Source organism: Sapajus apella, unplaced genomic scaffold, assembly GCF_009761245.1.
Source record: "Sapajus apella isolate SASKATOON/1434 unplaced genomic scaffold, GSC_monkey_1.0 scaffold16, whole genome shotgun sequence".
Lineage (NCBI taxonomy): Eukaryota > Metazoa > Chordata > Mammalia > Primates > Cebidae > Sapajus > Sapajus apella.
Window position 1 is genome coordinate 14,877,812 of NW_022436956.1, and position 23,043 is coordinate 14,900,854.

At 42.3% G+C, this 23,043-nt stretch overlaps 2 protein-coding genes and 1 long non-coding RNA gene across 9 annotated transcripts in view; all 3 read right to left on the minus strand.

The window, feature by feature from the left end:
* The window catches only part of ARHGEF12 (Rho guanine nucleotide exchange factor 12), a 152,078-nt gene extending 145,084 nt beyond the window's left edge, over nt 1-6,994 (minus strand). For 3 of the 4 annotated variants that reach the window (XM_032285180.1, XM_032285179.1, XM_032285177.1), the window contains exon 1: nt 6,629-6,746. In XM_032285180.1, coding sequence (XP_032141071.1) covers nt 6,629-6,660 — 32 coding nt within the window. In that variant the 5' untranslated portion in view covers nt 6,661-6,746. Of the gene's footprint in view, nt 1-6,628 lie in introns of all 4 variants that reach the window. The other variant, XM_032285178.1, reaches the window with a different exon arrangement.
* Nucleotides 6,995-10,216: 3,222 nt separating this feature from the next.
* Nucleotides 10,217-17,490, minus strand: TLCD5 (TLC domain containing 5). 4 transcript variants are annotated; one of them, XM_032285182.1, is made up of 3 exons: nt 17,389-17,490; nt 15,151-15,350; nt 10,217-13,579 (listed from the first exon to the last, which is right to left on the minus strand). In XM_032285182.1, exons 2-3 carry the CDS (start codon nt 15,347-15,349, stop codon nt 13,041-13,043), a joined length of 738 nt encoding a protein of 245 aa, XP_032141073.1. In that variant the 5' UTR covers nt 15,350; nt 17,389-17,490; the 3' UTR covers nt 10,217-13,040. The 4 variants fall into 4 exon arrangements, with proteins under 4 accessions (XP_032141073.1, XP_032141074.1, XP_032141075.1 ...); XM_032285183.1 differs by having other exon boundaries at nt 17,403-17,483; XM_032285184.1 differs by having other exon boundaries at nt 15,151-15,339; nt 17,389-17,466.
* Nucleotides 17,491-21,529: 4,039 nt separating this feature from the next.
* Nucleotides 21,530-22,639, minus strand: LOC116556146. Its single transcript, XR_004270863.1, has 2 exons — nt 22,257-22,639; nt 21,530-21,939 (listed from the first exon to the last, which is right to left on the minus strand). It is a non-coding gene; the product is annotated as an uncharacterized LOC116556146 (long non-coding RNA).
* Between the last annotated feature and the right edge of the window lie 404 nt (nt 22,640-23,043).

Genomic DNA, 23,043 nt, shown 5'->3' on the forward strand with positions numbered 1-23,043 from the left:
CAACAAAATAATCTGCATTTTTTTGAATCCACAAAAGACCTACAAAGTCCTCTTTGATCTTTTGAGCATATGAATGTATAATCAGCATTTATACGTAATAGCTGACAAAAACTGTAGTATCAGAGCAGTATCTTTAAATGACTCTAATGTGTTACATAACACCAAAAGAAAAAGCAGTGTGACAAGTAGCTAATTAAAAGTATTAACTAAAACCAGGCTTTCTTAGATATTTCCAATTTCTGCATGAATTGTTACTTGCAGTCCAAGACAGGAAACTTACTTTTCACTGGCCATTAGATTTGCTTGTCTGTAGACACTGAGACACCACCCAGGGCTGTCATGTGACTATGATGTCAAAAACCAGGACTCAGCATTTGAATTAGTAAAAGATCCCGTTTTGGTATGAATCTAAACTGCACTGGTGCATGCTAACTCAAGAGGTAAAGTTAGCGTATTTTTTCTTGTACTAAAAGTCAACAATACATGCTCACGCAACTTAGGCACAGCCTCTGACCAGGCACTAGCTTCATAGGCTTCTCTTGGAGTTAGAGGGTGCCTTACAACTGTTTTTCCTATATACTATCTTGATCCTTCCAGATATTCTAAGTTGAAAAAGTAAAATGCTCTAAATTGGCATGTTTGCAAATTTTAAAATTACCAAAATAGAAAATATTAATATTAGCAAAATACAAAACAAGGACAATCTATTTCAATAATCTGAAACTAAATTAGTACCAAAGAAAAAGGTCTAATAAAATATTCAAAAGGTCTCCAGTCTTATAGATTTTATAATAATATGCATTTGCTGTTATTGTGTCTTGTCATTATTAACAATTCTTGTAAATACGACAGCAAGAAAGTAAAATATTTCAATTTTCACAACATCCATTTTGCTGAAAAAAAAAAAATACTGCTAAGCATTGCTATTTCACTAATATGTGGAAATAAGAGGAGACAAAACAATAAGGTAAAAATAAACCAAAACATTGGGGGAAATGGCCTAAAATTTAAGATAAGGGACTGAAAAACCACCAAAAAAAGTAACAACTTCCTGATGTATTTCATCACATTGCAACAAGATGATTTTCAACCAACAGTGGCTAACATTATTTCTATACCCTACCCTTTTGTCATATAATTGATAACATTTGTTGACAGTACTCTTATTTGAAAGAATCACTTTGTAAAAAAGCCTTTTATAACATGAGTAATTGCTTAATTAGTTGATTTGGTGTTTGTATAAATTTGTTTGTTTCATTTGACTGTGACACATCTCATATCCATTCTAATGACTATCTAAAAAGTGAATCAAAATGACCTTGAGAATCTCTTTACCCACATTTTTGCACTAGAAGAGCAACTGAGAGAAAGCTAATAAAGTATTAAGAGAAACAAGTTGATTTTTAGACAATGGATCAACGGAAAGCATAAAATTTGGCTAAGCAAAGAGTAAGGGAAGGAGACCGGAAAGGATAATGAATAACTGTCTGAAACATTTAGAATCATACAAACATAAAATGGGAGGAGAGCATTGTTTAGCCTGGTACAGCAAGTACATACAAGTAACAGGACAACTTAAAAGAAAAGTTTGAGCTAAAGATCAGGAAAAACTTCCTGACAGCAAGATCTATCAGATTGCTCTTTAGTCTCCTTAGGAAATGACAAAAGCTTTCATCCTCAAGAGATATTTAAAATTAGAACGGGTAAGGTACTAGAAAGTATGCTATAAAAGAAAGCTTCAACTGATTTCAAGTTGGAGAGTTACTAAAGAAAAATAGTACAGAAAAATATAGTACAAAGACAGACAATAATTTAAAGCAAAACAAATGAGAGACTTAAAAGCCAGAAAAATCTAGGTTAAAATATTTGGTCTGTCCTTTCTAGTTTTATAATCTTGATTTAAACTGTATGAATTACCTTATATCATGACAGAAACATGATCTGCCCTGTACCGAATTGAAAATATTGTAAATGTTACAGAATTATACTATCACAGGATATCATTATATACATGATGGTATTTTACCAAAAGAAGGCAAAAATATAATTTTGTTGATTCGAAAATTTTCATTCACATGGCACTATTTTGAAAACCTGTAATTATTAAACGGAAAAGGAGCATGTCTTCAAATAAAGCTCAAGAACATTATCAAAACCAAGTTTTAACAGAAGAGATCAAGGGAAGTTAAGCTACTACTCCTGAGTATGTGTCATGGTCAATTTCTAAGAAACAAGCAATTATATAAGAAACATTTATAGTAATGAGACAACCACGATACAAAAGAGTCCCTTCAGTTACCTCTGGGAGCCAGTATGTCATCCTGCTGTTTCTGTGATCCATATCAGTTTGGGAAGCAATTCATACCCAGCTCTGGATGCCATTTAGACCACATAAGTACAACAAAATACTTTCCAAATGTCTTCCGTGGAATTGCAATGCTCCACAGAAAAATATGTAAAATTCACCATTTATGGATTGCATGAATGTTTGCCTCAAACTTCATTTTTTAAACAGAAAACTCAAACTTAATTTAAAAAAAAAAAAAAACCTGCCCAGCTTGGTGGCTCAAGCCTATAATCCCAAGCACTTTGAAAGGTGGAGGCACACAGATCATCTAAGGTCAGGAGTTCAAGACCAGCCTGGCCAACATGGTGAAACCCCATCTCTACTAAAAGTACAAAAATCAGACAGGCATGGTGGCAGGCACCTGTAATCCCAGCTACTCGGGAGGCTGAGCAGGAGAATCGCTTGAACTTGGGAGGCAGAGGATGCAGTGAGCCGTGATCACACCACTGCACTCCAGCCTGGGTGACAGAGCAAGACTCGGTCTCAAAAAACAAAAACAAAAACCTACATCTCAATGGTATATACAAGTCAACAACTGGAAACCACCAATGTGTTACATGGTATTCCAAGGTTAACATATTTTTGTAAAGATTTCAAATAAAGCTTCTCGTCACCTCAATGAATACGAACATCATATAATGTACCATTAATCAGGAAGACTACAGCTCTGTACTTTCAAAAAAAGTTACTTTAGGCTCTGCATGTTGACTCATGTAAAACTGTCCAAATGAATGTACTACTGCATACCTTTATGACTCAAGATTTAATACTCAACTAAAAAGGCAAAGATAAAACTGAATATAAAACTAACACTGTGATCCTTAGCCCCCATTTCCATTTTGTATTTATTGACTGGCTGACTTTACAAGAAAAGGTTACAAATAATTTTACCTTACAGATAGATGACTCATGCAATGTTGAAAATAACATGTAAACATGAGTAGTTCTTTTTTTTAGTCAAAAGCATTATACAGCAATTTTGCCGATAAAAGTATCATTAATGAAAACGCTAATTACTAGGTACAGACACAATAAAGTCACAGGTTTCCACACTTACTTAAAAAATTTGCTTAAGTTAAATAGCTTAAAGCTGAATTTGGTGCTTAAAAAATTATATTAAAAACCTATGTTTATAAATCAAAAACTACAAAATTCATAAGCCCTAGGCAAACAAAATTCCATTTATTTCAAGGAAGACCCTTATAATTTTCCTAACTGCACTGTCCCTGAAAATTCAATGTTCTAGATGCTGGCCTGAAATCATTTACTGAGTCTACTGAAAGAGCATTCTCTCCTTTCTACCTACCTCTCAGAAGAAATTTCAATTGCTATTGGACCCCTAAATTCTCAGGGATACAAGAAAGACATCTAGGAGGATTGTAAACATTTAGGATATATTTTAAGACTGAATGGAGCAACCAAAGCAGACTGAACAGCAGCAATCAGACATCTCTACCACTTGTCAAGTGCTCATTCTCAGCGATGAAAACTATAGACACTAGGTCTCACAAAAAAAAAAGCAAAAGACTGTTCATAAACTGCTTAGAATTTTTTTTTAAGCTGTTTGGATACACTACATAGAAGCAATAGCTACCATGAACATAGGGTGAGTTTTAAGTTTTAAAAAAAGTTCGAGTTTTAGGTTTTAAGAAAAGGGGTACAGACTGAGGAATAAAAGATGAAGAGAAAGAGAACAAGTGAATGTGTTGATTTAACTGCAAAATAATAGCAGGATGTAAGAGAGTTCTGAGTATCCAAAGTGACCAATCAGAGCCTAAACATAGCTGAATTCCATCCCAGCCCCAGCACGTCCCTAACACAAGAATAAAACCCTTATCTTGTTCAGCCATGTGTCGCCTGCCACAAACTGCAAAACAGAACAACGCCCAAAACCAGCTAGTCTGATTTCAACTGAGGACAGACAGACTCTGTAGTCAGAAGCACCACAATGAAAGAACTCTAACTCACACAGCTGGCCTGGTAGTTCTGTACACTCTACAAAACAAAGCCATACCACATACAGCACTTCAAACTTGAAAGGATCTCTATCTAAAAAGCTACACTGGCGCTGTTAATTTTCCAATAGTTCTAGAATCAGCAAAATATATCTACAGTACACTGAAGTTAGTGTAAAAAGAAGGTGAGTAGGGCTGAGAGAAAGCTAGAAACTATTCTATGCCGATAACCTTGTTAAGACACCCTGGTATAGAAATAATATTAAACCAGTACCTCCAGATTTCACCCCAACATATATTCAAATTAGGAGCAACTACTCTCTTAAGAGCAAATGGATGCTTTATATTTACAAAATATATTTAAAGAAAAAGTAGTAGTCAAATAAGAATAATTCTCAGTTAAAAAAAAAAAAAGCAGTAAATCCCTACGAAACAGGTCTCAGCAGTGCTTATTAGTTGGCTTTCCAAGGTTTTTTTCTTTTTTAAAACAATATGTAAAATTAGGCAGCACCTGAACCAGTTCAAAAAACATTAATGCCCAAGCCAATTTGTAGATTAATCTTACAATATTCATTTTGTAATCTCTTGTGCCTAGCACAGTGCCTAGCCACAAAAAAAACAAAAAACAGGCTTCCAATAATTTCATCCTTATTGAATGTTTATATGCCATCTAAGTTATAAAGAGGATACAAATCCCAAGATTCTATTTCCAAGATAATGAGAAGAAAAATCCCTGAGAAGCAATGCTGAAGAAAAATCATTACTTGAGGGCTTTTAAGTGATTTGTGTGTGGAATGAGTTCATTCTGTTTCTATAAACTAAACACCTCAGCATCACAATGAAAACCAACATTACATTAGTTCCTAGTAAGATGTCTTGTCTACAGGCTCAACAGAAAGAGCAAGAATTGAATGAACCAGGAAAACAATTATCCCTACACCCGTGAAAGTGATTTCTCAGAAGCAAAATACCCTGAAAGGAAAAAAATGGGGATAACCAGAAGACAGCAAGGTAAGCACTGTCAATACTTAAGTGTATTCTTGGAAAAATTAAACATTATTTCATTGAAAATGAAAAGCCATTTTGAAAAATACACAGAGTAAATATAAATACTTTAAATATTTAACGGACTCTTTTAAGTGAACATTCATGTGACGCTGGAAAGCATCAACAGGAAGAGGAAGTTCTGTTTCTGGAGTAGCTGTTATGGTATGATAATGGAATTTGGCCCTCTTAAAATCAACAAATGAGTCTTACAATTGGGTAAAACTCTTACTAGGAAATTAAACTACTTTGTGCAAAAGCACTATTGTTGCACTTTTCATCAGAGTTTTGACACTCTAATTCAGTCACCTGATCTATTTTTTCATGATGTAATAGTTTGAAGATTGACTTAAAAATAAAGCAAGCTGACAAATTTGGGACTGGCATGCAATGTCAATAATTAAATTGAGAAATGAAATGTGGTGAAGAAATCAATATGCTTTTATCCCTTACCCTATGAGAAGAGTAACTCTTAGATAAGCAAACTGCACTTCAACCACACATGGTCTAGCTCAATTCGCCCCACACCACCATGCAACATTGATAAGTGCTATAAAGGGCAGACACAGAATTCAACAAATTAAGCTGCACGCTTATACTGTGCTTATGGGTTTATATCTCTTAAACGCCAAGTGTTTCTGGAAGATGAAATATTTAAATACAAGAATTAAAAGCAAACCCCATGATTTACCCTCATTTCTTCAGCTCCTGGACACCGTCTCCAGCAAGAACCTGTGATTTACTGGTAATGTCAACATTCTGGAAAGTTATTAGATAATAATTAAACACTGTGCAGGTCAACATCTAAAGCAGATCAAGTTCCCAGATGACCATGCAGTAGGCTCAACATTAAGTTCACAGGTAGAAATTCCTAAAATGTAATCGTCTTGAGAACTACCTCAGGACAGGGCTAAAACCCAAAAACAATGCACCAATACCAAGCCGACTTCAGACACCGACCTTCACCCAAAATGACCTTCTCTTCTGATTTCCAGATGAGTACACGATCCTAATGCACACTACAGGCGGAAAACCACAATCATGGCTTTACCTCCCCCTTCTCCGAGAAGCGGGAGGGAAGTTTCTCTCCAGAAAAGCTACATTTCCAAAAGCCAATCAACTGGATAACTGGCAGCAACCCCGGGGAACTGCACAGCTCCGAAACAACCCTCTCTCCTCTGCCTGTCAACTTCGCTGGCCAAAAGCAATCTGCAATCACCGACTCCCCTGCTAGGTCGGGCCCAATTCCGGGAGGCCGAGCGAAGGAGGAATTCATACCAACCTGTCGGTGATAGTAGACTGTGTGCCACTCATTGGGGCCCTTGGCGAGAGATCCTCCTTTTATCCAACTTGCATTTTACAGTAACACCTCCTCCCCACCCCCAGTGCTCTGGGATCAGGCCCAACTCCGTCAGGGACGCAAAAGTCCAACTCAAAACTCCATTCAGTCATCTAGACCATCCGATTGGAAGAGGTCAAGGGATGCGGGTTGGAGCAAAACAAGTTATCTCCCAAAACAAACTGAGAAAGCCAGGGAGCCGTCAGTCCAGAGCGAGTCGAGATAGTGAGAAATCCTCCAGAGGCACAAGGAGAAACTTCCTCAGAGAGAAGTCCGCGCGCCGTGGGAAGGGGACCCGGGACTCCCGCCGGGGCTGGGGCGGGATCAGCAGCTCAGGGACGGGTGTCGGCTCCTCCTCCGGAGTCTCGGGGCCTCGAACTCCCCGCTGCGGCAGGGCCGGGGCCCTCCCTCCCCGCTCTCTATCTGGGGCTGCCGGCTGCTCGTGGCCGCAGCGTCTGCCGCGTCTCCGGCCGTCCCGCGCCGGGCTCGCGCTGTTCCATGTCCCCGGCCCGGGGCTCTCCTCCTGTGCTCGCCGCCCCCACCAGGCTCCTGGCGCTGGGACGAGCCGCGGGCGCCGGGGGAGGGGTCCCGCGGCCCAAGGTGACAGGGACCCGGGTGTCTCAGCGCCGCGGACTGCTCCCCATCCCTTTGAGGCCCGGACTCTTCCGCAGTCGCCAGAGGCGGCGGCTCCTCCCCGACGCTCCCCGCGAGGGGCGGGAGATGCCCGTCCGGCCCGGCCTGGCAGCCCTGGCCCCAGAGGCGGAGGCGGAGGCGGCGGCTGCGACTCCCCGCGCAGGGCCGGCTCGCCGGGTTCTGGAGGCCCTCGCGGGCGCGCGCGCAAACGACGGAGAAGGCCGGCGGCGGTGGGGGCCGCGCAACCGCGGGCGCGCGCGCGGGTTCCGGTTCCGGTTCTGGCTTCCCGGCCCCGGCGCGTCCGGCGCGAGCTCGTGCTTCCCGTCCCCCGCTGACTTTTTTGGCCCCCTCCTCTCAGACTTCGGGAAGTCGCCTCACCCGGGATCCCTCCGCCTCTCAGGCTCGCTTTCCTGCATCCGCGCGGACGCCTCCGCCGGAGCCTGGTTGGGGGGAGCGGAAAAGTAGTCCTGCGAGAGGGAGGGAGGTGGGACCCGTGCGGCCCCGGGAGGCCCACCCACCTCCTGTGGCGCCCGGGGCCGTGAGTGCCGAGACGCGCCCTTTCGAGTCCAATTTGTACTAAGTCGACTTGCACCACAGACCGCCCGAGAGCGCCCCCCAGATCCCGAGGACGTTGTGCCGGGAGGCTCTTTGGAAATTACCGGCCCCCCTTGTCCTGGAAACTTTTATTCCCTAAGGGAATGTACTCGGCGCTCCTGTTTCCTGGCTGCGCGCGATCTGCCTGTGCCGGGCCGGCGCCCATCGCTGCCTCCGCAACCCCGCTCACCTGGGCACCTGTCGGCCCCGGCGGGAGAGCGCGGCGGCAGCGGGAGGCTCGGGGCTGCGGGAGAGCAGTTGGGGACTGCAGGCAGGGCTTCTCGGTATAAATATTGCTTTTATGCTGTTTCTGTCTTGGCAAAATGAAATGTGTTATTTGCCAAATTGAGAAAGCGTGGTGCTTTCCATAGCGACTTAAGCGTGTTGTGGAAAGAAATAGGAGAAGAAAAAGAGATATATTTATCCAGTAAATAGCATTACGGTTCTCTGAAGGGTTCCCAAATGGTTTTTCGGTTTTTTCCCCTACTGGGTAGAGAGATTTAGATACTCATCTAGTTTTATGATCGAATAAATCAGTATTATGGCAATTTAAGTACTACATACAATTTAAGTACTACATACAATTTAAGTACTACATACAATACATACAGTACTACATACAATTTAAGTTCTTCAATTCTGCCTGCAAACGTCTAAAGTGGCTAATTCCCTTTACCCAACTATTTTCAGACTTTTGAGCTTAGACCTATGTTGGTGGCAAGGGATTTCAGCCATTTTGTGGAATCCAAGTAGCAAATCAAATCTAATAAACAATGGATGTGGAGAGAGGAAACAATTACCTCTTAACAATACTGTTGCAAAAAGTCATTCTGAAACAGTTCATGCAAGGATCATTATCCCCGAATAGAGGCATGAGCTCAGGCTGACGTTAGTTAGAACGGGGTAAAAAAAAAAAAACGGAAAAGATAAACAGAGCCCAGAGACGACTCTTTATTGCTTGATTTTTTTAGGTTCAAGGCACAGCCAGCTAATTTTGTAATGTTTATTTTTGGAAAGAATAGAAGCAGATTAGCCAAGAGACCTTCCTAATGATGAAACCAAGACACATTGCCACCTGCTGGCGAATCCTAGCATAACAATTCTACCTTGAAGACTTAAAAATTGAGTGCTTACATGTAACTGGAATCCCATTCATCCATCTATCTCTGTCTGTCTATCTATCTATCTATCTATCTATCTATCTATCTATCTATCTATACATACACACATACACTGACCAAAAGGCAAACCTTATCGCCAAACTTAAAAAAATATTTCTTAAAAGTACTAAATATCTTATGCTCCCCTATTCTAATAATGTTACAGTGTAAGTATCAATTAATTGAACCCAATGACTCGTCAAATCATGCATTTTAAAAATGAGTTCCCCTCTTCCTTTAATACTTGAAGGAAGCCTCAATACTTAAGCTTCAGGAATAAAACAAACTGGGAAAGTTTCCTAATTCACCTTCTCTTCCTTGCATACAAAACCTCTTGGCAAGCTGCTTTCAAGATCTTTCCAAACTTAAACAGACCCACGGTTCTAGCTGTGGGCAAAGAAGGCATTTTGCTGTGGGAAAGCTTCAGAAGATGGTAGGCAAAAGATTGAATTAAGCCAGTGGTTATTCATTCCAGAATTAATTTTTTTAAACGATGAAAATCTCTGTAGTCGCCTATAAAGCATTAATGAAAAAAAAACAAAAACAAAAAAATACCTGAAATCCTCTTTAAAGCTGCTGGTAGCTCAACTGTGTTAAAGACTATGGATGCCTTCAGAAAGTCAAGCCAGTCTAGAACACCCTCCTCAGGGTCAGTAGTGCTTTACCTAGAAAAATGACATTGATGAACCAGTCACTGGACATGCTCTTTGAGGAGGTTTCCCAATGGGGAATATTCTAAACCACATTCTCATCCTCTTGTCCATTCTTTCAACATGCTTATTAAGTATCTGCTATGCATCCCAGACTGTTTTAGGCATTGGAAGTACAGTCCTCAAGACAGGGCCCCCAGCTGTCTTCAGATGATGTTTCTGATGTCAACTCACTTGACACTATCACTTTAAAGGCAAGTGTCCAAACAGGTGGCAGAACAAGAAACAAATTAAGGTTCTTCCTTTCTCTTTCGGCAGACTGTTTTCTGTATGTCAATTGTTACCCCCCACCAAAATAAAAAATATCGTGAATGATTGATAATGAACAGCAGATTAGAGATACTCACAAGTATGAATACAGGTCAACATTTCTACGGGTCAAAAGGCTTTTTTTAACATCTTGGCAAAACCACCACAAAAATATAAAGACAGACTCTGGATTTATAAAAAGTTGTTTTACTTTTATAAAATTTAGTACAAATCTTATGGAAATATAAATCCTTCTTGAACAGTGTTAGCTATCATTACATAGTAATCCAGTGCAAATGAGTACTTCATTTTGTCCAAGTATACCACACATTAATTAGCCCTTCATTTACCTGTGGTTTCAAAACTGAGCATTATCTGAACTGCTGAGTCATCTTCAGTTCACATTGTTCTCTCAGAGGTTTTTTTCATAGTTATTAGTGACATCAAGAAAAGCTGAAATGAGGGATTCCCTTCCCCTTATCAATTATTCAGATTTCTCACCATTCAAAAAAACCTATATACATTCCAATGAAAGTGTCCCCCAAACAACAAGATCTGCAGTCCCTTCACTTCTGGGGAGTAAGAGAGAAAAAGAATTGGTACCAGATTAAGCCTGTTCATTTGTCTGGTATGGAACAGGTTGCACTGTGCCAAAATTCAAGAGCCAGCTTTTTTATTTTTTAAACTCATGTGCCAAGCCACTCTTTTCTGCTAGGCTTTTGCTAAAATCAGCATTCCCCAGCATCCTACTTTGACTGCAATTTTGTTGGAAAGAAGCTCACCAGCATTTTAGGGGCACTCATGATAGAAAAAATAAAAAGTGGAGATTTGGAAAAAAAAAAAAAAAAAAAAAAGGAAGTGGAGATGCTGTCAGATTATCTCAATGACCAGCAAAACTCTTTCATATTCATTTTTAAAGATCCACTGTTAACATGCTTTTAAAGTTACTGTTCCCTTAACAGTGATGACTTTACACCATTCCAACCACTCCCTCATGCCTGGTTTCTGTGGCCAAGACATCCATTTTCGAGACTGCTCATTACGTGAGATTACCAGTGGCCATGGAATGGACTGACACTTCCTACTGACCAGCCTTGGTTCCAGTAGCACCATATGCTTGCTCACCCACTGGGCTAGTCAAACACCATTGAACTAAATAACATGTCAAAAATAATCAATAAATACATAAATACTTCATATTTCCATAAAAGCCCTATGTTAAAGACCTCCATTACTAAAATGCCACATAATTTCTCTGTGAAATATACAACAGGGTATTTCATTCATTTACAATAGGCTTAAACTCAGGCAAAGAATAAACAACCTATCCAAATGATCTGGCAAGTGAATAGTGAAATTAGTTAAAAGAACCCAGGAATTCTTGATTCTTAACCCCTTGTTCTAAGTTTATATTCTTGCTTCTGTTGGAGACTGTCACACTAAGAATTATTATGTTTTTTCCTTTCAAGACTGACCTTGTCATATTAGTTTGTCCATAGAGTGGTACCTTTTTAATAGAAATAGGAAAAAAGAAAGAGTACTAAAAGGGAATGTATCTAAAATGAAAAAAAAAAAAAAAAAATTAACCTCACCCCCCTGAGGCCAGTACATACTTTAAAGTCTTTGGTTCTAGTTTGCAATATGTACAGCAGAGCTGAAATCTAAACTGCCATCTCAAGCACAGTGGAATCCACATGGTAAATCCCTATGGAATTTAGTCATAGCCTCAAATGCCTAGGAGATTAATGCACAAAAGCCCTGAGAACTGGCATAGTTTTCCTCGTAGGGCAGAATCATATAACAGAACTCAGTAAATCTCCCACACTTCATTCATCTCAAATCCAAAGCCCTAACTCTGTAGGTTTTGTGCATCAAAGAGTTAACATAGCAGGCCTAAACTGCTATCCTTGGAGAGGCCTGATTACAGGGTTGGCCACTGGCCGGCATTTGGGAACTTAGATTTTGGAAGGGCTCCCACCATTAACTGATAAGACTGGCTTACTGTATCTGAACTGTTTGTGCAAACAATATGGCTTATGCTGGACACCTGTTTTCCTTTTGAGAGTCTTGAATTTTGCTATCCGCCAGGGAAAGTCTGCCTAGATGACCTGTCCCCAGTAAAAACGTTGGGTACTGAGTCTGTAATGACCTTCTCCAGTAGACAACTCATTCACATGTTGTCACAAATCATTGCTAGGGGAATTAAGCGCATCCTGTGTGATCCCACTGGGAGTGGACTCTGGAGGCTTGTGCCTAGTTTTCCTAGACTTTGTCTCAGGTGCCTTCTCCTTTTACGGATTTTTCTTTGTATCTTTCACTATAATAAATCAGAACTATGAGTAAGACTATATGCTGAGTTCTCTGAGTCCTCCCAGAGAATTACGGAACCTGGCAGTGGTCTTGGGGACCTCTAGCACAGTCGGTATAGGAGGTTCAGTAAGTAACCCTCCCCCTCACTGCCAGTTTCACTCTTGCCCTCCTACCCGCTCTGTTTAAGCAGAACTAATTCCCCGATCAAATGTTCAAAATGCCAAAGGCGTGTGTCTTCCTGAAAGCCCCTCACTTTATAGTAAATGAGGTAAACTTAGATAAATTGCTACATGGAAAGCAGAAATCAGTGTTTATTGAAGGAGTTACTTCTCAAAAGAACAAGAATCGGCACTAATCTTTTTCGAGTTCCTTTCTAAGCTGCCTGAACATCAAACCTCCCAAGGACAGGAGGACCCAGGGTCACCACAAATGAAAACAAATGCCTGTAGTGCTCACTTCACAGTTCTGACTTACTCCCAACTACCAAGAAGTATTCTCACTTTCTACAACTGTGCCACTGTAGAAGTTAGTGTTTTAATACTGATATACGCTCGGCTTGAAGACTGACCAAATTGATCAATAAATTTAGCCCTTTTTTGAAACCTAAGTTTGTTATAAGCATAATTCCATAACAGTCATATTTCCAACCTGGTTCCCATGGCTGACTTAACCCAATCCATAATCTGGAGCAAGACTTGGCTAGTGTATTTTGAGATGTCCATTGTGTTTCAGCTGCCGTTCCTCACTCCGCCTGCTTCTCCAAGCATGGTACTTCTTGATGCTCTTCCTCCATGCAAAGCGCCAGATGCTAAACATAAAACACCAAGACACAGCATACATTGCTACTCCCCCAACCTTCACGAACCACTTAGGCGTGGGGGAGACCATTTCACAGAAAAGGAGGCGAGCTCCTACACCAATCCTCACTCCTGTGAACAGAGCCACAAAGAGGAAGTCCACAACATCTCCAGTGAAACTGTGATAGTGCCCTGTTTCCCGGAGAAACCAGCGCATCTGTAGCAAGGGGTTGGTAAGCTCACTTCCAAAGAGGACTGCATTGACCTCTGTGCCAGACTCCCCAAGTACAAGGGCCATGATAATGCCCAAGATACTCAATGTGTGATGAGCCAGCATCAAGGCACCCTCAGACTGGAAGTAGATGCACCAGCCCAAGTCGAAGATGAAGTAGCCCAAGGTGAGACACAGAACATGAACTTGGAGAGGTGTATTGGGTGAGCCTGAAATAAACCAAGACAGAAGCAAATTGAGTGACTGGGAATTGTGCTACCTTGCACAGGGATCCTATGTTGTTGTCTTTCAAACCTTATTGAACATTAAAGAAGCAAAAACAATGGCAGGCACGTGCTTTTTAATGAGAACCAAAGAAAGACTAAAATATAAAATCTAGGTCTTTATCAAGCTAAACAATGTTCGGACCCCAGGAAATGCTGTTCTGATGAATCAGACTTCAGTGAGTTTGCATCCTTCAATGAATGCAGGCAATAATCTCAGTGTCCCCTCTGTGGAACAGCATAAAATCCAGTTATTTTGTTCCTTTAATTAAAATCCTAAATTATTATTTTTTTTTACCCTGCTAAAGGTTTAGTTCCAGACTCTTGAGTCATTGTTTCCTGAATGTCAGATTTTTTTTCTCAGCTTAATGGGTTAGGTTATGAACACTCAGTGGCCCTAACCCATCCTGAAAGTAGATTCTGGGGAGGGCCCCAAAACTGAGTGTGTTCTCATGTCCAGGAACATAGGTTTCAAGGACCTGACATATTTGAAACCGTTTAGAACCTTCATATAAAACACAAAGCTTAACAGTTGCTTTCATCAGTTTGACAATTTGGGGGAAAACTCAGAAAATCAATAAGAGAATCTAAAGAAATATTTTTAAAATTACATTCCAGGGGAGTTAAGGGCTGCATTGTATACCCCCTCCCCAAATTCATATGTTAAAGCCCTTAACCGGAAGTACCTCAGAATGTGAGTGTATTTGGAAATAAGGCCTTGAAAGAGGTAATCAAGTTAAAATGGCGTAATTAGAGTAATCCAATGTGACTGTCATCCTTCAAAGAAGGGATTAGGACACAGATATGTGCGCGTGCACACACGCGCGCACACACACACACACACACACACACACACAGAGGGGGTGACCATGTAAAGACACAGTGGGAGGGCGGCCATCTGCAAGCCAAGGGCAGAGGCTTCAGAAGAAACCAAACCTGCTAACACCTTGAACTTGGACTTCCAGCCTCTAGAATTGCAAGAAAATAAAGTCTGTTGTTTAAGCCACCCACTCTGTGGTACTGTGTTATGGCAGCCCCAGCCGATTAATACAAGGGGGTAAAATTTTTATATTTATGAAAGTAACACTTGGACATCTAGTAACAATTAAAAAGGATAAGGAGCATCTCATCCTCTTAATGCAGACATGGAAAGGTGATGTCTTTTGAATATACAGTCAAGTAAAAGTTGCAAGTTGCCAAAAACATGTACAATACAGTTCTATTTGTGTCTTTTGGCGGGGGGTGGTAGTGGAAGATGTTGATATTGGCTTTGTGGTTTTTATATTTCTGATTAAATTGCAACAAGCAATTTAAACGTTGTTTTAAAAGCAGAGTTACAAAAAGCAGAAACAACAGGCGACATAAACAATATCAGAGTTAATGAAGAAGACTGAGAATTCCAATACAAAATTATAATGGGAGTTAATTTTCAATATTGTACAAATTCTGTTTTAAAGTCTCATCCTTCTAAGACTACCCCCAAATCATAAATCCCTAAGGGAAAATCCCCTACCTACCTGGGTGGGTAAAAGGCCATGGGCCATCAATGAAGCCAATATAAGCGGAGAGGCCTATGGAGAGGACTCCATGGGTGAAGGTGACCAGCCGGCAGCTCCACTCATAGCTTCGGTGCTTATTCAGGTGGCAGAAAGAAATATAGAGCGAGAGCCAGCCACACAGGCTGCACAGCACCTGCAGACACAGAGCTAATGCCATCCTATGATGAAAAGACCAAAACCAGAAAACAAAGGATGTACCCTAAGAAAACAGCATTGGGTCATTCTGTGTATATGTCCTCATTTCTATTACATAATAGTTCAAAAATACTGCCTTGTCTTATCTTCCTTATCTAAACAGCCAAGAATCTTCCAAAGTATGGCTGTATTTATAATTCCAAGTTCCTCCGAGATAACATGTTAGCAACCGGTGAATGTTGTAAACCAGAAACCAGGAACTGCACTCTGAGTTGGTAGGCTGGCATCACATTTTATGATGAGTAAATGTCAATAATAACCCTCCAGTGATGACTGACCAATAATACACGGATAATAAAGCACACGTATTAAATAATGTCTTCACAGTTCAAAAACCCCAATGAAAAGTGCTCATGAAAAAACAGAACACAGCCACTTTGGTTTCTGCTAGAGGTCACATGACACGTGACAGTTTAATGTGGTTTTAAGCTGATACTAAATTCAGCTGAGGTTTGGATTTGGGTCACAGGTTTATCAGTCAAAATCAAAACTTGGGATAAACTTAAATATAGAACTGAACGAAGAGTCCAGACATCTTGGAGGTTGGGGGAAAATTCTGGCTTTATTCAGTTCTGAAATCCAACCCAAAGATTTGCCAAGAGTGAAGCAGAAGGATTCTAACATACAAGAGGTGGCGAGTTTTTGTTGAGATCTAAAAATATCCTTAAGGCAATTATTCAGTTAAAAATGAAGCCAGAATGCTGTATCTTGAAACTTTTACTAGTGACAAATACATTAGGACAAAAACAACTATAACTGAGTCAATTTAGTCACACAGGACTAAAATCTAAAAATGACCAAGATGTTGTTATTAGTACTCATTAGCTCCTCCATTGAAAAGTACAAATAAAAAGTCAAAAACATTTCAGATATCTGTTTCATCTCAGCAGGAATTTTCTGCATGGCTATGCTTACTGCTTAACCTTGTTCTGACCAGCAAAATAGTATTTGTGGACGTCAATACACAAGCCACTCCCAAGAAAGCTATCCAGAGAAGGCTTTATGAAGGTCGAGTTCTGTACAGCTTTCATCTGAAATCACATTTCCATTCAAGAAAACAGTAGATGTCCATAACAAGTCCTGGGTTCCAATTCTGTCTCTGCCGCTAGAAAGACTAGCCATAAGAGTGTGGGTAAATCACTTTAACCTCTAGAACCCGTTAAAAAAAAAAAAGAAAAGAAAAGAAAAGAAGGAGGAAGAAGGGGAGGAAGGGAGAAAGAGAAAGAAAAGAAAGAGGCTAGGACTGAAGATCTCTACAGTCCGGTCCAGTTCTGACATGAAGTTCTGAGATAAACTTTGTAAAATATCAAGGCCAATTCTTAGAGTAAGGGCCAGAAATACAAAGTGTCCCGCGTGAAAAGAACCGTCCTCCCTTATCTCCTTTTAAAGGCCAGGGTCACTGGCCAGTAATGCGGATCAGCTCATTTGGATATGCCAATTAGTATTTTTAGAGTCCTTTTCTATGAATCCTAAATCCTTGGCAGAACAGAGAAAACAGTAGCCCATTTACAAACACTTAAATAAAAGAACAGACATTCGTAAATGGCAGGCACCACTCTGTGACCTTGGGAACTCCCTGTGTGGGTTTCGGCCTTTTGCTCTTGGTTTTTCTCAAAGAACGGAAGGGCATTTGGAAGGCCATCGCCGCTCCAAAGCCCAAGGCTCCTCTCCCGGTTTCTCCCGTTCCAGGGCCAGGCTGACGAGGAGCCTTGGAGCAGGCGTGGCTGGCCCCGAGGCCTCGCAGGGACCGCGATCGCATCTCCGCGCGGCGGTGCCTGAGACGCTTGGCCACGCCTGGACCGGGAGCCGGAGCCAAGCACCGTTATCCCTGCATCCCGCCGGCGCCGCAGCCTGGAGCAGGAAGGCCTCGGGCGCCCGAGGCAGGAGGAGGGCCGCTCCCCCTCGGAGGACGGCCTGGGCCCTCTGCCGCCTCCTTCCCCACCAATGGGACGTGCAGGCCCGGTGCCCACCCCGGCCGGGCAGTTCGCGCCGCGCTGTTACCTGGCAGAGCGTACCGGGAAGCCTCGGGCGCCCAGGCGCCCGCAGCTCGGGGCCCAGATAGCTGCAACAGGAAGCGGAGGAACCAGAGCTGGAGGACAAGGCTGTGACGGCGGCGGAGGAGGAGCCGGGGGTCTGGGGGCACCTGCTGGCTGGGAGGATGGAGCGCAGAGCCGGGGCCGGGCCACCGAAGTTCTGAAAGCGCGCGGGAGGGTCCTACTTCTCTGGCGGGGGGATAAAGAGGGATCTAACGGTGACGTGAGACCTGCGGGCCGCTGCTCTTGTTTAGCTGTTGTTGTTTGTTTAAATCATTATCCATTCCTCCCCTCCCCTCGAGAGACAGCTCATCCAATCATCGTGTATCGAGTACCTACTAAGTGCTTGCACCCTTACTAGGCATTGTTGGGGAAGTCAGACATCCTTCTTGCCCTCGTGCTTGAATTTAAGTCATGGAACAGGAAGTGATGAGCAGGAAAGTGCTCAGGCCTGAGAATTAGAAGTTACAGTATTCCAGTGTCAGCCCTGTCTCCAACTTGGCAGCAAAGCATAAGGCTTGAGAGTGAATCTTGCTTGGTATGTGTTTGGGCAAGTTACTTTTCTGTTGCCTCCCTTTCCTTGATCCGCGGAATGGGGATACTGATAATATCTATCTCATAAGGTTATTTTGAGAATTTTTAGAGATTATATATGTAAAGTGCTTTGAACAATGACTGGCACATGGAAGTCACTAAATAAATGTCAACTGTTTTATTTCACTTTGGGTAAATCCTTTTCTTCTCTGGGTCTATTTTAATATGGAGCAGAGTAAGTTTGAGCGATAAGAATGGAGGCTCCAGGCCGGGCAAGGTGACTCATGCATGTAATCCCAGCACTTTGGGAGGCTGAGGTGGGTTGATCACGAGGTCAGGAGCTCAAGACCAGCCTGGCCAAAATGGTGAAGCCCCATCTCTACTAAAAATACAAAAATTAGCTGAGTAAAGACGGTGTCTGGATTGATTGATCAGGACAGGCAATCCTGGGTGCTGAGGGACCCAGACATTCTTAAAAGGTGAAGACCATTAGCAGAGATCTGAGTGTTTAGACCATCCCTGGGGAATAGTAAATATTCTAGTTTTCGTCATTTATCTGACCAACCCTTCAAAGGTAAGGATGGCACTGGTTTCATCTTTGTTTCCCTAGGACCTAGCACAAGGCAGGTACAAAAAGTGTTTGTTTGTTGAATTAATGGGGAAGGAGCCTGGAAAACTATAATGGAACCATATCACAATTCTTAAAATGTGTTGCTCATCTATGCCACTTAGGAAGTGTTTTCAAATACCCTGTGCGGGCTGTACCTTGAATATCTTGATTTAGTAGGTCTGGTATGGGGCCCAGGGATCTGTATTTGTTTAAACTTGCCCAGGAGTCATTCAGATGGTCACATTTGATAACCATTGCTGTTAGGGGCCCTAAATGCCTCTGATGCCAACCTAAGATGCCAAGCTGAAATATCTTATTACGTGGAAGCCCATGATTGAACACAGGCATCATATTATCATGTTCTCCAAGCCCTTGCTATTCAAAGTGTGCTCTATGGACCAGCAAAATCTGCATCACCTTGGAATGCATCAGAAACTCAGAATCTCAGAACCTAACCCCGGACCTACCAAACAAGAATCTGCATTTTAGGGGCCGGGCGCGGTGGCTCATGCCTGTAATCCCAGCACTTTGGGAGGCCGAGGTGGGTGGATCACCTGAGGTCAGGAGTTCCAGACCAGCCTGGCTAACATGGTGAAAACCTATCTCTACTAAAAATACAAAATTAACCGGGCATGGTGGTGCATGCCTGTAATCCCAGCTATGCGGGAGGCTGAGGCAGGAGAATCATTTGAACCTGGGAGGTGGAGGTTGCAGTGAGCCAAGACTGTGCAACTGCACTCCAGCCTGGGCGACAGAGCGAGACTCCATCTCAAAAAAAAAAAAAAAAAAATCTGCATTTTAACAAGTTTCTCAGTGATTCCTATACACAGTTGGGCCTTAGTTCTTAACCTTGATAGCACGATAGAATCACCTGGGAGCTATTTAAAATCCTAATACCCAGGCCACACTTTAAACAAAGTAAATCAGAATCTCTGTGTGGAAATCAACCATTTTAAAAGCTCTCTGGATGATTCCAATGTGCAACCAAAGTTGAGAAGCCCAGCTCTAGGAATACCCAATTAAAATCAGTGTAAGATGAATTGGAGAAGGCCTGTTACACCTGTGTTGGGTTAGACCCGATAAGAGGTAATGATAGTCTGGAGAAGTGAAACATGGAAGGATCCACTTCACTGAATGGAGAGCATGCAGAACTCAACCTCCTCCCCATTTGTTGTTGTTGCAGAATCTTTTTTTCTGGTATCTGAATCTGGACATTCTTCTTGCTGCCATCATTTCCCATGAAAGAAACAGAGTACTAAAGTCTTAAGGAGTCTAAAGGCTGAGGGGATAAGGGAAAAGGGAAGGAGCCAGTTCTTCCTAGAATATTGGGCCTTTATCCTAGGGTGATTGGGATTCTAGGTTCAAGCTTCATGACTTGGGATTAAATTTTGTTGATGTGTCTACCTCTAGCCACAATCCCTGTTCCATCACATCAGATCTGTGTCAACAGTAGCATCCCCCAGAAATTCTGGGCTGTTAGGGAAAGCAGGAATCGGGAAGCTCCCCACCAACAACGAGAATAATAATTGCAATAATCACAAATAACACCTATATTGCCCTTGTTAATGTACCAGGCATTGTTCCAAGCACTCTATATATATAAACTCATTTAATCCTCACCAACAATTCTATGGGATGGGACCTATTGTTATCTCCATTTTACAGCAAGAAACTGAGTTGTGGGGTAGTCAAGGTTTTCCCAAGGTAACACGGTTAGTAGGAGGCAGAGTAGGGTGAAAACCCAGGCACTACGACTCTAGAGATCTGCCTGTGTGGCAGATGCACCTGACAGGGGTAACTTCAGTACTGTACACCCTGAGAATGACCCTGTGTGACAGATGCACCTGACAGGGGTAACTTCAGTACTGTACACCCTGAGAATGACCCTGTGTGACAGATGCACCTGAATGTGTGTCTAGTGTTCCAAGCGTGGCCAACCCAGAGATTCATTCTTTATGAGGAAAATCTGAGCCCCTGGCCCAGCCCTTGGAATGTGGGTCATACAGGGGGCTGAGGCCCTTTGTTTTGGGGTAAATGAAGGTTGCCAGGTGGAGGTTGTTAGCCAGAGGGTGTTAAGAGGAAGTGCTATATAAACTGCACGCTTCCTGCAGGCAGTGGTGGTTCTCCTGTCCAGCCACTGGATCCCTCTTAAGTAAGTTCCCCTCAACAAACCCCATGTCGCAATTGTTGGCTCTTGGTTTCTGGCCTCTTGAATCTAATGCTATCCCTCCTGAAGTCAATAGGAGTCTGGCGTGACAATGGCTTTAAGCACTGAGATATGCTGCCTCCACTTACCTAAAAATTCCTGCAGATGTGCATTGTATTCTCCTGTATTCACAACTCCTTCCTCAGTGAAGGGCATTGAAAGTTGAGGAAAAAAAGGGAATTTTATATTTAAAAATCATAATTGCCTGTTATGAGCTAGTCACAATGTTAGCCACAGGGATACAGAAAAAAAAAAAAAAAAAAAAAAAAAAAAAAGCCTCAACTGCAAGGAGGTCCCCCCGACACAGGGACGAGGCAGAACAGTGAGTGAGTGAGCTATGGCGGGGGCATACAGAGGGCACAAGGGGCCCTCTGGGAGCTCGGGCCAGGGTTCCTGCTTTGAGTCCTGGGGTTAATAAACTCAGTCTGTATGTCAGACCAAAAGTCCCTACTTTGTCTTAGGAGCACACAGCTGGGCCCACACGTTTTGAGTCAACTAAACATTCAGAGCATGAAATAAAATTTGAAAAGCAGTAGCATCAATCTTCTTTCCTCCCTTGGCAATGACTGGCGGTTGCCCTGAGATTGTCTTGTCCCTAGTTAGATGCTGAGGCAGCAAATGAAGCTTCCGTTAAACTTCCCTGGAATTACGGATTGTACAGAATCATGCAGACATGAAAGGTGACCCTGCTCACTTTCAGGCTTGACTCTGTTCAGCAATGTCCAAGTTGGTTGGCAAGAAAAGCTACTGGAGTCTGAACAGGCTACAATTCTGTTTATTTCTTTCATAAAAAATCATGGGCAAATGGATGAAAATCCAAGTTTCGGACAATGCAAAGGATCCGCTTTTAACACTCACCTGAGTAGGATGTGAAGGTAGCCAAGACTGCTGTAGAAAAGGTCAGCTCTAGCATCCACGAGCGTACAGGGAGGAATGCAAGCACGCATGTGGATGTGTGCAGACATATGCACAGATGGGCTCGTGGCTGGTGGAGCAGTCCCCTTAATTACTGCTGAAGGCTCTTTTTGCTGTCTCTTTGCTACATACCCAGCCCCTTTTAACTCGATCTTTTCTTGAGAAAGTAAATGTTACCCTTAGGCCTTCTCCCACTTCGTGACATGAAATAGAAATCTTAAAAGCCCCATTCAAACATCATGGAGCGGTTAACTCTTTTTTTTTTTTTTTTTTTTTTTTTTTGAGACGGAGTTTCACTCATGTTACCCAGGCTGGAGTGCAATGGCGCGATCTCGGCTCACCGCAACCTCCGCCTCCTGGGTTCAGGCAATTCTCCTGCCTCAGCCTCCTGAGCAGCTGGGATTACAGGCACGCACCACCATGCCCAGCTAATTTTTTGTATTTTTAGTAGAGACGGGGTTTCACCATGTTGACCAGGATGGTCTTGATCTCTTGACCTCGTGATCCACCCGCCTCGGCCTCCCAAAGTGCTGGGATTACAGGCTTGAGCCACCGTGCCCGGCCGGTTAACTCTTAATTATTAATATTTACGTTTCCTGTGTGGATATTATTATTTGCAACAACTGTTTAATCCCAATTTTACTTTTTCCCCATCAGCCATTACATTGTTGAAGGGTCTCTCTTTCCCACAGGTCAGTGTTTACCTCAGCGATAGCAACTATTTATTTTATTTTTTGAGACGGAGTCTCGCTCTGTCACCTCGGCTGGAGTGCAGTGGCACAATCTTGGCTCACTACAATCTGCAATGGTAACTATCTAAATTTGTATTAATTTAAGAAAAACCGCAAGAATAACTTTGGTGCCTCTCAATCTCCTCACCAGAAGTCACAAGAAGATATATATATATATATATCTGAGACAGGGTCTTGTTCTGTTTTTCAGGCTGGAGTGCAGTGGCATGATCATGGCTCACTACAGCCTTGACTTCCTGGGTTCAATAGATCCTCCTATCTCAGGCTCTCCAGTAGCTGGGACTATAGGCATGCACCACGAAGCCCAGCTAATATATGATTATTAAAATATCCTTTGCCTCAAACATTTATTGCTTTATGTTGTGAGTAACGAATAATTGCCATTCAGGGTATCTGAGACATGAGATATCAGCCTCAGTCCCCACCTCTTAAGTGTCCAAATGACTTCACCTTAAACACTCACCATCCTCCCACTTACAATATCTCTTGCCTACTCTGCCCTCAAGGTAGTTCTGTTACAGAGAGTAATAACACAGACTCCTTCAGGGCCTTGTAATAACATATGCCATTTTTAGCATCAGTTTGGGAAGTAATACACTTAATGTC

Coding starts and splice junctions, on each gene's coding strand:
- TLCD5 (XM_032285182.1), bottom strand. CDS start 15,349: ATGGCATTAGCTCTGTGTCTGCAGGTGCTGTGCAGCCTGTGTGGCTGG. Junction 13,580..15,150: donor ATGGCCTTTTACCCACCCAG/GTAGGTAGGGGA, acceptor GGTTTATTTCAG/GCTCACCCAATACACCTCTC.